This window comes from Gavia stellata, chromosome 7 (assembly GCF_030936135.1).
Source record: "Gavia stellata isolate bGavSte3 chromosome 7, bGavSte3.hap2, whole genome shotgun sequence".
Classification (NCBI taxonomy): Eukaryota; Metazoa; Chordata; class Aves; order Gaviiformes; family Gaviidae; genus Gavia; species Gavia stellata.
The window spans coordinates 28373173-28388460 of NC_082600.1; the positions used below are offsets into that span (position 1 = coordinate 28373173).

Genomic DNA, 15288 nt, shown 5'->3' on the forward strand with positions numbered 1-15288 from the left:
TAATAATTTGAGTACGGTATGAATTCCCAAGGAATCATCAAGTGAGAAACGGAGGTTGAAATTGTAGCTTCAATTCCGAGGACCGATTTTCTAGATTGAAGAGTTACAGCTGTAAAAGCATTGGATATGTGAAAACACAACACATGATGAATAGAGTTCTATTACTAATAATTAATTTAAATTAATTTAAAACAATGATATTACAAATTGCAAACAGTATCACAGTAGTACAGCTTAATACCAAATATTTAAAATTTCATTTGGCGGGGATTTATTTTTTTATTAATTTATTTTTTCAGCTGCCCTATCTACTTAACATTACCTGTGCTTTTTGCTGACAAGCCTAAAGATGGCTTTGCTAGTTGTGGCACTTGAGCTACTGTGTATAAAATAATTATCTTTATTAATTTCCAAGCTGATTACTTGGAAAAGATTACTTCTTAAACAGGCAGCCTAAAAATTAATTCAATTAAAATGTCTGTTAAAATGTCCTACAATGACATTCTTCTGATATTAATAAAAGTTTTATGGCCCAAGTATGCCTGAAAGGCCACTTCAACAAAGAAGCAAAAACTGAAAAAACCAAAAATAAAAATATCAAAAGATCTTTCTCTTTTGCTGAAAGCTTTTCTCTTATAAGCTGCTCACTTTTCAAATGCCCTGTGCAAAGAAGAAAGAACATAAACTTTTGGCAGGGCTACTGGATGTTTCCCAGTAGCTATGCTGCTCATCATTATTATAAAAGCAAAAGAAAGTAGACTGAAAAAGTAAAGTTCCAACATTAACAACTTCCAACATTAACATCCTTTGCAGTGCATACTGGATAGACACACAAAATATTTTAAGCACCAGGCAGATGGGGCTTTCAAGGTTAAATTATGAGAGAATGCAAAAATAATGATTGCAAAATAGTGAAAACTCCAGGGTGTGTAGAAGGGACTCTTTTACCAGGAGACCTCTCAATACAACATAAATTCAATCAACATTATCAATACCATTCAAGATCACAAAGCTGACTTTAAATCTAATAGAAATTAGTTAGATGTGTGCTAACTTCAGTAACTCACATTAAAAATGTAAATTTTCAATATTGGAAGAGTCAGATGAAATTTCTTGCCTGGGATGAATACATAAGGAGTTTCATCCAGTCTAAATCTTGTGTTTTCCCAGGAGATACATGCCCTGCTTGGACTGCTTCTCCCTACGGCCTGTTCCTATTGAGCTAAATCTAGGTTAAAATCCAGGAAAGAAAACTGTGGGGAAAATCAAAACAGAAAAACTCTTCCATGAGATGGGAAAAGTAAGGAGACTCTCTTCGTGGTGAAGAGAAGGAAGACAATATTGTTCTGTGAAAATAGGAAATTGCAGGGAACGAGTACCTGAGCAGAAAAAGGACCTCAGCTTCTTTCAAGTCACGCAGCAGAAGCATAAGACTTTGAGGGTCAAGGACCACATGCTGATTTTTATCTTCTGAATGTAAAGTAACAAAGGGAGGAATTGTATACATATATTGTATATTTATGTTACTTATAACCCTTTACAAATCCTTGAGTCCCAGTTAAGTCTCATCCAATGCATTATACCAACACAGCACACTGCAAAACTAAGCTCTTAATAGCTTTTCAGGTTGGTCAATACACTGAAAACTATGTTTTAAAAAAGGAGACAACTAGTGATCAGGTGCAAAAAATACAAAAATAACTTTTCTCATGAAACGCATTGATGCCATTTCAATGGGCACTGCTACTATGAAGAAACAGTTGGTCATTAATCAGCTATTTACTACAAGGGGTCTCTTTGAGATTTTCAACAGAGAAAAGTAAATGAAATAATTTTCTTCCCCAAAAGTAAAGAAAGAAAAAAAAAGAAAAAAAGAAATTTGATATTGAGTGATTACATACTTGTACAGACTTACTTGAGACAAAGCAGCATCCCGTTGTTCTATTACTGCATTCATTTCCTCAGCTATTATTTTCTTTTTATGTTCCTTGGTCCTGTGTATTCGATTCAGAATTATAGCTCCATTCTTCAGTATATCTATCCCTGTGTCTGCATTGTTTATTCTGTTCAGTAATTCCTGTAATGTCTACCAACAGCATTATATGTTAGTCAGACATGAAATTTTAATATATTTTATTTAATATAGGGTTTTAATTAATAGGCACATGTGAATTGTAAATTGACTGAGTGAAGTTATTGAATTTTCATATTGCAGCAAAGATGTACATTATTAGTGTGTCAATTCTTCTTTTTCCCACATCTTAGTTCTTGAAACCCACTCAATTGAACTTAAGCCTCTAAGATAGAAGACTGACATCAAGAAATCTCCTCAGAGAATGGCTTACCATGTCATTTTCTTCAGGGTTAATATTTTCTAGCCTAGAAAAAAGGGACACAGAAAGCCTGATCAGTAGCATTTCCTTAGTGCAGCAAAATGAGTTCGCTTTTTAAATCTTTAGAACCTCAAGTAATTTCATTCTACTAGTCTTTAGAGTCAACCATGACACTGAACATATTAAAGTGCCACCTGCTCGACTCCATCTTTCAATAATGCTCCACATCTTCAGCACTGACTTCAGACTGTTAAGTTATTAATGTTTACTGCTATATATGACTACAAGGATCAATTGTTCATATGTGCTTAGATGAAGAAAGTTCCCCAGCGATACAAAGGACTGATGCTCTTATTTTATTTATTTCTGGGCTTACAACTTTTACCTGATGTTGTATTTTTGTTGTTTTTACTGCACCCCAAATGAAACAGGACAGGACTTTTGTGGAGATTTTTTTTTCCATTTTAAAGTAATTCTTTTTCCACCTCTCTCTTCCAAAATGAGGAAAAAAAACCAGTTGAAGTTACCTTAAAAATATTTTGATTTTATATCTTGCATAAAATAGCAAGCTAATTCAATTCTCTGCATTTGATTTGATTCTGGAACAACCTCCCCTGCACTTTCCCCGCTTTTTATTTCAACAGAACATATATTGACCTGTCAAATATAAAGCTGATACGAGGAATTTAGTCATACAGCATTGAACACTGGCTGTGCACAAAAATCTAATAAATGGGATAGTATGCATTTTATTTTACTTAAGGTTAGTTATATGGACAACATATTATTTATAACACTTATGTGTATTTTAAAACAGAGAGACTTCTCTTCTGGAAAAATGAGCATATTAAACTTACCTTACCACTCCATTGCTACTTACTTAATGGTGACTTCTACTAAAAGTAGGTCTGTCACTAGCATATGATATTTTAAAAGACAGATATGGTACCATTAAACATCTGCTAAACAGCAACACACTCTTTTTCAACAGTGCTGTGACAGGTGCTGCTCTGAAGCCAAGATTTTAGCTAGCAAACATCATAGAGCGCTTGACAGCACACTAGCACATTTTACATTAAAGCATTAGTTTTACCAGATAACAGTACATAAGGCATAGTAAATCAACCAGTACAGAAATTAATTCTTTAAATAAAAAAGAAATAATTCAGAATGTACTACCAGTGTACAACAGCTGGTATATTTATATGGAATTCACAAGCAGTAACTACTCCAACATATACAGACAGCATCAGAACTAAACAAAACAAAGTAAAACCTAACCTTTGCTGGGTTTGACTTGTATTCACAAAGTAACACAAATCATAAAATAACAAACATGTTATAAGTCCAAATTCTCAGAACTGGCTCCTTGTAGAGTTCCTGCTTTAGGTTTTTACATTGCTCTAAGTGCCACTTTATGTGGGACTTAAAAATGGATCTCTGACTAGTTTGTATTCACAATGAAAGGAACGGTATTTGTCAAAGTAAATTGGCAGGACTGACCCGGCTCCTCCAGAGGACTTCTACCCTGCTAAAAGCGTGGGTCAACAAAATCACCCAGCCGACCAACAGGCTGGGTAAGCAAGACACCTTAGGGAGAAAGGGGGTGGGAAAAAGAACAGGAACTTCTACCATAAATGTAGCCATTCAGCAGACTACTGCCACAAGGGATCTGTCTGTAGGTGTACATACATCTCCTCAGGTGACAGTACTTTTTAAAAAGCAGCACCCAGAGCTGTGTATTTGCCCTGCTGCCTCTCCCTGTGCTATGCACAGGCAATAAGTGACCCTTACATCTTTCATAATTTTAAACAGCCGTAACCAAGGATTCCTCTTCCCCCCAGTTCTACATACATTCTGCTAACATAACCCCTAGGGCCAACAGGACTGAAAGAATTTTTGTTGTTACGGTTAAATAATGACAACAGAATTGCTCCAGCTGCTAATTTAAAGAAAGCATTAAAGCGTTTGATAAAGGTTGGCAGGCTGTTCAATATTGCCCTATTGTAAAGATCTCTCTGTTGTAAAGATTGGAATAAGTCCAAAGCAGATGGAAGGAGTGACCTGTGCTCTAAAACTTGATGAGTGTGGCACAAGTAGCCAATGTTCTTTAAAAAAACCCAAACCTCTATGTGCTCCACGTCTGAGACAGAGAACTTGACCTTTTGAACAACCAGCATCAGGAAGAAAATATTAAGGGTGGTAGTTGAAAAAGTTCCAAGATTCCAGAAGAAACCCCAAAATTAAATAAAACAAACCAAGTCCTGATGGCTCATCCCATCATCTCTGCTCCTTCCAAAGGATTAGTGGAGTGATGAGGTGAACTCCATCTATCTAAAATTTCCATTCAGCCACAGTAATAAACTACTTAGAATAAAGAGGCTGAGAAAAGTAATTTCCTCATGGGGTTGACTCTGCTTCTGAGAATGCAGCACCTCAGTTTGTCTTTTCCCAGTCACAGTCCTGGCTTGCTCCTCCCATTGCAAAATGCCAGACATCCAAGCAGATATAGAAATGCATGTATATCACCTCAGCTGAGATGTTACCACAGTTAGTAAAGGTGCCCAATGTTCTGAAAAGCCTGAGTGCTGGAGCCAGGCTGGTGTTTCAGTAGGAATCTTGGCTCCACTCAACCATTTTTTGTTTGCAATGTATATGGCTGCATGAATAAGCATCCTGTAAGCTTAGAATAAGTAGACCAGAAGAAAAGCAGCTGAGCCTGGTGGAGGCTATCCTGCCTTCTCAGTTCTCTAATGCCGAAAAATTTCAAAACCAGCAAAGAACTTTTTTCAAAAAAGAGAACACAAAACCCCCCAAACCAATAATCACAACAGGAAATGTTTCCCTGCACCATACCATTGCTCTTTTTGGAAGAAACATCACATTATCTGTCACACAGAGGACTGATATGGGTCAGGGAAGAGCTGTGGTCAGCTTGACCTTGGTCAGGTTGCGCAAATGGATGCAGTCACTGTGGGCTGAGGTAATACCAAATATAAATTGGTGGAACAGAGCAAGACATCTTTGAAGTTTCTTACATTGTCTGATACGGCTTAAGACATTTCCATCAAACTTGCAGTTTGGCTGAATGGGTAGCAAAGTAAGGAAACAGGCAGATATTAAGACATCTGATGCAGTGAACGTGATTACTTGAACATAAAGAATGAGTTTTTCTCCCTTTCAGGGACTTACATACATCAATTAACGTCCAGTAATTCATTACCGTTAAGTACTTACTGCATGGATGATTAACAAACTTTACAGTGGGAACAAATGCAGCTTTTAGGCTCTCTGCCTTTGTGGCTTTTGTCAATTAAGGTTTTTTCTTTTCCTGCTTTGATGACTGACACTAAAACTAGCAAAGAAAATAAAAGCATGTAACGTTTTTCAGAACCCTTCAGCAACATCTTTGTGCCCTGTGGGAGGCATAAGCCTGCTTGGGATCTATCTAAGGATTTTGTTCATGTCTAGGATGACCTCAGTGACAGGTCACACAGCACCCACAACGTGAAAGACTTGGGTATGACTCTTCCTAATGAGCTGCCATTGCCACAGTCAGTCTCTGTAATGCAGAACACGAGATCCTGGAAAATACTGGAACTATGATCTTACAGTACACATGCAGCCTAGCAAGGACAATTCTTTTGAATTAGATCGGTTTTGCCTCCAGTCTTGTGTCCTGGTGTTGGCTGTCACGACAGCAAATATCACACAAAGGCCTGACCTGCACCCTTGCAGAATATACAGGAAGCGATACGAGCTACAGACAATGGCTCACTTGTTTAGGCAAAGGGGAATGTATATCAAGTATTGAACCAACAGTAGCTGGTTAGCCCATCACAATTTTTACATGTGTTGGGCTGGCATTCTCCACAGGGAAATCTCCTATGCCAATTCTGAGACTGTGAATGGCATCAGGGTATCAGGCCTTTCTACAAAGCATCAGAAAGAGCACCCAAGTGGATGACAGCAACAACAATCACTATTCTCTAAATGATAGCAGTAAGGTATAATAGCTTGACTCCAAGCTATCAGCCAAGGGAGTTACTGACCCTCTCCTTGGAGCAAGTATCTTTTTTGTCATTACTAGTGTATCCAGTGCCTTCTGCAACGACATTCTTTTAGGGAAGCCAGTATGCATGTTCTCCAAGAAATGGAGTTTCTTCTCTCAGTCTTCTGCTTAGAACTGAGCTGGTCTTCCAGTACATGAGTGAAGCAGACAGAAGGGGTTGAAGGGAAAACAAGTGATGGTGTTCTGAGGGATTCATGTGTGTCAAGATCTGCCACACATGTGCCTATGGATTCCACTGCAGAAAAGGCAGCAATACGCCTCCCACACACTTAATAACCTCTGATTTCTTCCAGAAACCCAAAAGTCATTGATTAGGTCTGTTGACCAGAATAATTAATTTGCTGCAGGACTTGAGCGCTTTAACCCCAAAGATCTTGCGTCTATGCTAACAGCTTATACACAGTTTCATTTGATTTTTGGGGACATAGAAAACTTTCTTGCTTTTTTTCTCTTGGAACATACAAAATTAGAAGTGTGACAGAAGAAATTGGAAAGACTGGAGTAAGGCTCACAGTTATGACGCTTCTTATGGAATGTAAAGCACACTTGTAATTTCCTCAGAGATTGCTGCTCAAAGCAAGCTTTCAGATGCATGTACATCTATAATAGGCTCTGTAGAGACATTTACTCTAACAAACTGTGCACTAATTCTTGTGGGACTGGAATCTCCCAATCTTGCTGTTGAGTCATACTTACAGACTGTGACAAACACTAGCAACTTGTAAATTCCACAGAGTAATGGTGCACAAACTATGTGCAGATTATTGAAATTTATTTAGATAACATTCTCTGGCCTTACCTACAAAAATACCCAAAAGATGACAACTGGTTTTCTGCCATAAAGAGTGTTCTCACTAAAATCAATTAGTTAAAACATAATTGCCTGCCATTTAATTAACTAACAACTGCACCTATTCAGTTTCCTACCATGAAAAACTGTTTGCTTTGTACTTCTCTTGGCAGAAAAATAGGAGAAATTTCTCAGCCACTCCAGACTTTGTGGGACTACCCTTTGGGGGACTACCATAGATAGTAACCACCATGACCACAACTCGGATGGAGAAGGATATATAATCCTTAATCTTCCTCTCCTGACTTAACAGTTTTATTTAACATGAGATTGCTTACTTCTGTTGTGTTAACATGGCATACATAAAACTCTATGAAGTATTAATTATACCCTTATTGCCTTACAAACTGCTCCTACTCTAAAGATAAGAAAAAACCCATATATTTTTACTACATCACCCACATCATTAGTAGAAATCCTGCTGGAGAAAACGCCTAGTGGGCTTAAAGGCTTGATTGATTTCCTATACATTACAACTTCTGGCTGACATTCTGGTACTCCATGTCAAAAGATCCCTATAAAATGTCACATTCATCTTATTTATCCCTGAATAAATCAATACCAAAGCTTTTGATTATATTTTTAATTTTTGTGATCAACATTATTTACCTTGCTCTCAGTCTCCAGAGAAAAATACAGTCTTACAGGATGGCTAACAAATTAACTAGTAACACAGTAAGAGTAGCACTAGCCTGGTATTTCATCATAGAGAAGTTTGTGCTAAGTTTTCCTATATAACCACTGCCAAGCAGTTTATGATGGTCACAGACTGACACAACAACCTTTTTGCACGGGGCAGGAAATGTATACTTACTCTTTGAGAGACTCTTCTAAATGCCGGACTCGTAGAAATGCTTCATCTCTCTCTTCATTGGCTAACCTAAGCCTTGCCATGACAGCCTTGTCACGTTCCCGTTGAGCAGAATAAACTTCTTCCACCAGAGCTGCAAAAGTAACCAGTGTGTTTAACAAACAAGTTTGACAGGGAAAGACACTATTAGATGCACTTACATGGGCCTTTGCCAGCATCTCCTAAAATCAACATTTCTCCGCTGACCTCGGATTACTCTGGATAAGGTCTATATTACTCTTCAGAGACAACACTGAATTGCTGTTGATAGCTAAAATGAATACTTTAAGGAATGAAATAAAGCTATGTGTTTTCAAATTCACCCCTGTATAATCAAACAGGGCAAGGATGTGATTTGCTTTACATTCAGAATACTTGCTTAGTGGAAAAGTAATTCTTAAAGCTCAGAATCATATGAAACACTAGTAGGTTTCTTCTAGGAGATAGACTTAAAAGTAACGATCCATTAAAACTACTTCTACTGTCACACTGCTTTCTATCAGGGTGGCACACAGATATTAAATATTAAAAATTCTAATATTTTCATAGTCTGTCTCTGGTATGACAAGAGTAGCACAGCTGGCATTTTTCTTTCTCTGCCAAGCCTTTACTTTACTGTGTAATATACTGTTATATTATCTGTTATGGCATACGTGGACCTTGGAGCATTAGGTGCCAATAAACTAAGATTTACTGTCTATCCTTGGGAGCAAACTAACGCCTTCAAGTCATTCCTCATCCCCAGCTTACATTTTCTTCCTGCCTCTCCCCTATCACTATGTCTAACACCATCTCTGGCACATTGCCAGAATCCTTACTTCGACCCTGCCTCCACTAAAATCTTTATTCATATTTCCATCATTTCCTTCTGCAATACTGCAAATCTCTCCTCACAGTCATCATAAAACCCTGCAGACTAAATGTCTAGGGACTTTCAGGATGCCATAGTAAGACTGCTGTCACTCCAAGACTGATTGTCACAGGCACCTCCGAAAAACTCAACTGAGGTCTGCAGGTTCCAGAATTCTCCATGCTCCCTTTCTAGTCTGCCAAGCTGGTGTTTAGCCAGTCTCCTAACACCATACTACAGCCTCTTTCAAATTTTGGCATTTTTTTCCTCAAGAACATTCTGTATTAAGTCATTGCTGCTGGGCTTCCTTACCCCCTTCAGAACTCTGCTCCTCTCTGAACCACTGCTCAAGGTATTAAGTTAAGATCTCAAAGAAAGGCTTCCTCTTCACTTTAAGCTAAAGCTTTTATCCCCTCCACTCTTGCCTCAATTGACACGAACTTTGTTGCCTTTATAGGTTAGTTTACTCTTACTTCACCTTTGCACATTATTGTACAAAATCTTCACAGTGCGACATAACATAAAACACTTTATGGTTCTTCACAGAATGGAACAATAGGAACATAGTAGTACATTTAGGTAGCAGTTATATTGCTGGCACAAAATACACATTATCAATACTGAAAAAATCCCCCAAACACGCCAACCAACTGAAATACAAAAAGTGGTAAGTTTCAGTACAGTTCACAAGCAGCTCGGATAACCAGGGATGTAAGATGAGTAAGAAGATGAACAGAAAAAGAATGCAGAGAGATGAATTAGGAAAGTGTTCAAGGTAGGAAAGCAATCCTCTTGTCCTCAAGCTGGGGAGAAGAGTGTTACTGAGGAGTAAGGACGCATTTTTTGCAGGTCTAGCAAAAGGTTGCAGGATAACAGCAGACTGGACAAAAGACGACAGGGAAAGTCTAAATGTCACTTCTGGGAACGCAGTCCCCCCTCTCACAAAAATCTGCAGAGAAGCTGGAAGCCTATTCATCAGGCCAGAGATGTAACAAGTTGCGTCCCAACAAAAAAAACACAGAAGAAATTCAGCATCAGAAGCACAAATCTTGAATTGTACAGAAAATTTAACAAACACTGATTTAATTCTTTTCTATTTGAGTATTTACTTGTTCCACAAGGACAGTGTCTCTTTCCTTGAAGATCTATTTGCCCTGTTTGGAACAAGAAAGCCTTGCTTGATGTGATGTGGACTGGGAAAACGAAGAGATAAGTAAAGCAGCTGTAAAACTGCATGCACACAGCACTTGCACAGGGTGAGTCTGGTATCTGCAAAGGTAGATGCCTCAGCAAGAACAAGAACAAATTGTATGGGGGGATTGTGCATTTCAGCTCACCAGACTGCCACTTAGGTTGCTGAGGTCTGTGATGGCAGGGAAACTAGTCCCTCAGCATTGACTGCCTGGGTAAACTACAACACAACTTCTATGTCCCGGCTGGATCTGGAATACACAAGCAGTTCAATTATCTATGGTAATTATTACCTATCTGTACCTTAATATATTTGTTTACTATAGTTTTTCCAGTAAATTATGCCAGCTTATCTAGCATCATGCCAGAGACACTGCACAGAAAACCCCTTCCATAAAGCTGCAAGTAGAAACATTACGCAATTTTCATAATGAAAACAATTGCTGGAATGAATAGAAAGCTATCTAAAATCTGAAGATTTGGCACTTGTTACTGTTCTGTGGTTAATTAGTTTCCAGATTAGTTAACTACTTTGAGTGCATCCCTTCTTCTGTCAGGCCCTATAATGTCCTGACCTCAGCACGGAAAACCACAATTTGCTGACTCCTACAATGGATCTTGAGCATACAACTACACTTAGAGGGGCTGTGTTTTAGTATATCTAATACCCTCTCTGAGGAACTATAACCAGTGGTAATAATGACTATACAGGCTTTTTAAAACCAGATTATTGCTTATTTGTCCTTAAACCAAAGTAATGTATATATAACAGTATGAAAACATTCAGAAAAAGAGATTTTTTTAAGTTACTTAAGCATCCTGCTTATCTCAAATCTTACCATCCCCGATAGCAGCCCAGAGGCTAATTGCCTTCAACAGTGAACCCTTCCCCCACCCAAAGGTCCATTGCAAAACACTGTCTTTTAACTATTAGCTATGGAAAAGTGACTTAAATTGAGCAACTCTTTCTTGTTATTTTCTTAGCCTTCCGCTAAATTAAGCCATTGGAGTAAATATCCCAATAAGCAAATCATCCACCAATTACATTAAAAAACAATTTTAGTAGTTGCATATTAATTACAAGTGTTTGGCTTTTGCTTCTCTTTCTTAAAAGTAATATTGCAAGTTATTTTTTTCATATTAAAACAGATTAGGGAGGGTAAAAAAAAAATACAATCTCAGTTTAAAAAAAAGAAAAAAAAAAAGACACTTATCTACATGGCATTTCAATACCATGTAGTAATACTGACACTGACTACAAGAAATTACTAATTTAAAAAATACTTGAACAGTCTACAGAATGATAACTCACCTGATTCCTTTACCAGACAAAGCTTCTGCTGAATTTAAGTTAGAAATTTCTGTTATCCAATGCCTAGACATTTCTGACTCTATTTAATATTTTACAAATTCCTTTTTTTAATACTATATGGAATATTATAACAGTTACACAATTGCAGGTATTCTGAAGTATGATGTTGCTAACAATAACGTTCATCATTCAGACTGAGCTATGGATGAGTCACAAGTAAAAGTTCAGGACCACAAGGGTCACAAGATTCTTAAAATAAGCCACAGAAATACATACACCTTTGGGCTGCAATTCAGCAGCAAACCAAAACATTTTGTGTCCAGATTATGAAAGTATGTGAAGTATAAGCTCTCCAATGAAAAAGTCTATGAGAGAGAGTGATATAAAAATCCTCCATATTAGAAAGAGTAAAGAATATCCAGATTATCATCCCTATGCTTCTTAAAAATGCCAGGAGAAAATTAATTGAGTGTAACAAGTCAGGCTCCCAAGCCCCATTCAAGATACGGCATATCCAGCAAAATACTACCCCCATAATGGCACACTGACTTGATGCCTGATCCAATGAAAAAAGTGATCCAGCTACTTAGTCACCAACTGCTCTGGTCGACACCATGACGTTTTTCTTGGAGACCTTCCAACGGTGCACCAACCAAACCTATCCTGTTTATCTTGAGGCCTGACCAACAAGAAACACAAATTCTTACAGAACTCATGTTTCAAACAAGAAAATGACAAACAAAAATGAAATATGAACAGTCAACTATTAAGCTAAAATGAATTGTGTCATTTACTAATTCATATACATATAATGACATTCAAGAGTTAAAATATTTAAATCCCATAGTGATAAATTAAGAAAAAAGGATTCTTTTCCAATGCTTGCAAACATTATAATATACACAAATATGACACTACTATTTAGTTGCATAAACTTGATTTGCTTTGGAATAATTTAATAACATCTTTCTCCTTGTAACCAAAACCCCTGCATACCCTAAAAGAGCTCTTTATTTTAAAAGAATCATTATGCTAAACTCATCAATTCTAAAACATTTTTAGTTTTTAGTAAAGAAAACAATTGTAAACAGAGAGCTTTTGTAAGGTAGATAGCTATTACAAAGTTCACTTACAAAATCAATATAGCATTTTAGCTGGAATTTGCTCATTAAACACCCACAGCTCTAATGCAAATTATGATGGAATGAATAAAGCAAATACATATGCTTCTTTCTTTTTATTAAATGTAAAATCTACTGTTAATTGCATCTGGTATGTCATATAAACTTTTCTGCTTAACTATTAAATGGAAGCTTTTACAAAAGTCATTAGAGATTCTCTTTCTTTGACTTGTATAAATTTCAATATTTGTTCAGTAAAGGTTCACAGCAGTTAAATTACATTAACAAATATTATTAGCTACTATGTAAGCCAACTAAGTAAAATACTTATATTGCAGGTAAAACAAATCAATGGGTGTTTACAATAATATTTGGATATGTCCATTTTTAAACAAGCTTATCAAATATCATGTAATTCTTAGTCAAATGAGAGAGACTCAAAGTAGATTTTTTCTTCCCAAATACTCAAATTTGTTTAGTAAGCTAATTGTTTTCTAATATGGGCAAAAGTAAATATGAAGAAGATGAACCATACCAAGTATGAGTTTACTGAGTCAAAGCAGTGTACATATTTTCTTAGCTGAACCTGATTCTTTTGGTATACCTACCTTCTACACTTTTTAAACTACCTTTAAAATACAGCAGTAGTGAGAAGGTGTGTTGGAAATCATTCTAGTTTAAACAGTGGTTCATGATTTTCCAAACAACAGAACTTTGGGGGAAGGGAGGGAAGCACAGTTCCCAGGAAAAAAGTCTGTTTGCTGATTTCCTAGAGGTCATCTGTATAAATAAAAAAGCCGAATAGGAGAGGCAAGAAAGAAGAAATTGTTAGGACTTAAAACACCTGTGGCAGCAGAAATCAGTTCATGATACTCATTAAAAAAAATGTAAAATCCAGAATACAGGCCAGACCTTATAAGAAAAAGATGAACTCACTACTCACAACGCTATCTCAGAAGACACAGTAAATATTGTAACTGTAACAACTGGCTTTCAAGAAAGTCAGTTTTACAGAAATAGTAACAATATTTTGGACTTTACAAGGTGTTTGACATTAACAGATGTGATGAAATGCTGCTTTTGTCTTTGGACTACATGAAAAAAAAGTGATCCAAGAAACAGTACAATTAGAATTTTGCTAATTGTTTTTGTAACAAGCCCTAGTTACAGGTATCAGTTACTTCCAAGAAAAAGACACGGTGAGAAAGTTTTTCTGTTAGTAACAATGCATTGTTGCAGAAGGTCAGGGTTTTGCAGTTTAAGATTTAGTATTCAAGATCAGTGGTTGCTGAACAGTAAGTGACTTGGGATCTTCTTTAGCATTGATTCTGGTGCCTTCAAAGTAATTCTACTAGTTACTCTCACCATCACAGCAACAAGAAATACAAATAAGATCATGTTTTTACAAAAAAGGCTCTGAGCATCTTAAATATTCAAGAATTGACTGAAATAATAGTAACTAATGACTCAAAAAAAATTTTGATGCATGATTTGACTTCTGTTTCATAGAGTTATACAGCTCTAACATAGGAGTGAACGTTGAACTCAAGAAAAAAATGAAGCAAAGACTATTTTCTGTTTTCTGCCTTTTGGAGATGTATATTCTTCTGAAGGAAAAGCAGAAACATGAAAGAACTTGCTTGGCCAAGTCATACTTAGAATTCAAGATTCCTGTAATGAGCTGCTTGTTTACCCTGCTCAGTTGTTTCCATGAAAAAAATGTCAGCTGAAATTTATCCTACAGAGAGGTTTAACCAAAGCTTTTTAGGAATTTTTGTTGTGTTTTCACTTTGGATTTCTGAGTAGCAGCTACATGAATGTGAGGAATTAGGGAAGTATACTGGGAAAAGATGTGCAATAACTACCTGCCTTTTCATTTTCATCAGTCCTCCCATTCCTGTCCACCATTGCTGGGTCTCTGTCTGTCTGATCACAGGAGGACTTGGAAACTATCTTTGCCACTTCCTGATGGGCCACTATTATTAAATTTTATTTAACCATATGGATATATGCTTGCTCTCCTTACAGAAATACAAACATGTATGTATTCGTTATCCAGTCATTTTAGAAATCAAAATCCTCTGAGACTTCTTTCTACTAGATTTAATGACTGTGTTCAGAATTCTTAATAAGAAGTCAATCTTATCATAGCCAAATAAACAAAAAAAACAGATTTACTGCATTGCTATGAAAGCCTTTAAAATGTGTCATTAATTGGTCTCTGCACATACATGTTACAAAATGCAGATAATCCCTAGAAATGTTCAAAGCCTAAGGCCCTTACACAGTTCTCATTCAGGTTAATGGCAAACTACCATGAGCTCCAGGGCTGACTGTTGACTTAAAAATAGTGCTGAAATGTTCTATTACGAAATAGACAACTTAAGTTCCTAGCTCTGTTTTTGAAATTCCAATTCATTTACTTTCAGTTATGACCTATAACTAAAAAATAAAAGCAAAATAGTGATAAGAAGATCATAGAAAAACTACTTAAGAGTTTTCACCAGTCTATACCAGGAATTATAGACTACAAGTCATTTACACCTAAATGTGACTTTATAGATAAAGCAATCTGAATAAACACTGATAGAACACTGTGACTTCTTTATTGCTTTGTGTTTGTTGTATGTATTTAGTGCATACCATTCATCTGCTCCTACATTTCCAATGCTATAAACAGAGTGTTCTCAATAAAAGGCTAAAGTTGCT

General features: G+C 36.6%; 1 protein-coding gene across 1 annotated transcript in view; it reads right to left on the bottom strand.

Moving 5' to 3' along the window:
* Positions 1-15288, bottom strand: part of MIPOL1 (mirror-image polydactyly 1) — a 159703-nt gene that overhangs the window by 115977 nt on the left and 28438 nt on the right. Inside the window, exons 7-9 of the mRNA XM_059819538.1 lie at positions 8070-8199; positions 2346-2379; positions 1916-2086 (exon numbers count right to left, since the gene is read on the bottom strand). Of these exons, the coding sequence (XP_059675521.1) occupies positions 1916-2086; positions 2346-2379; positions 8070-8199 (335 nt within the window). The remainder of the gene's footprint in view (positions 1-1915; positions 2087-2345; positions 2380-8069; positions 8200-15288) is intronic.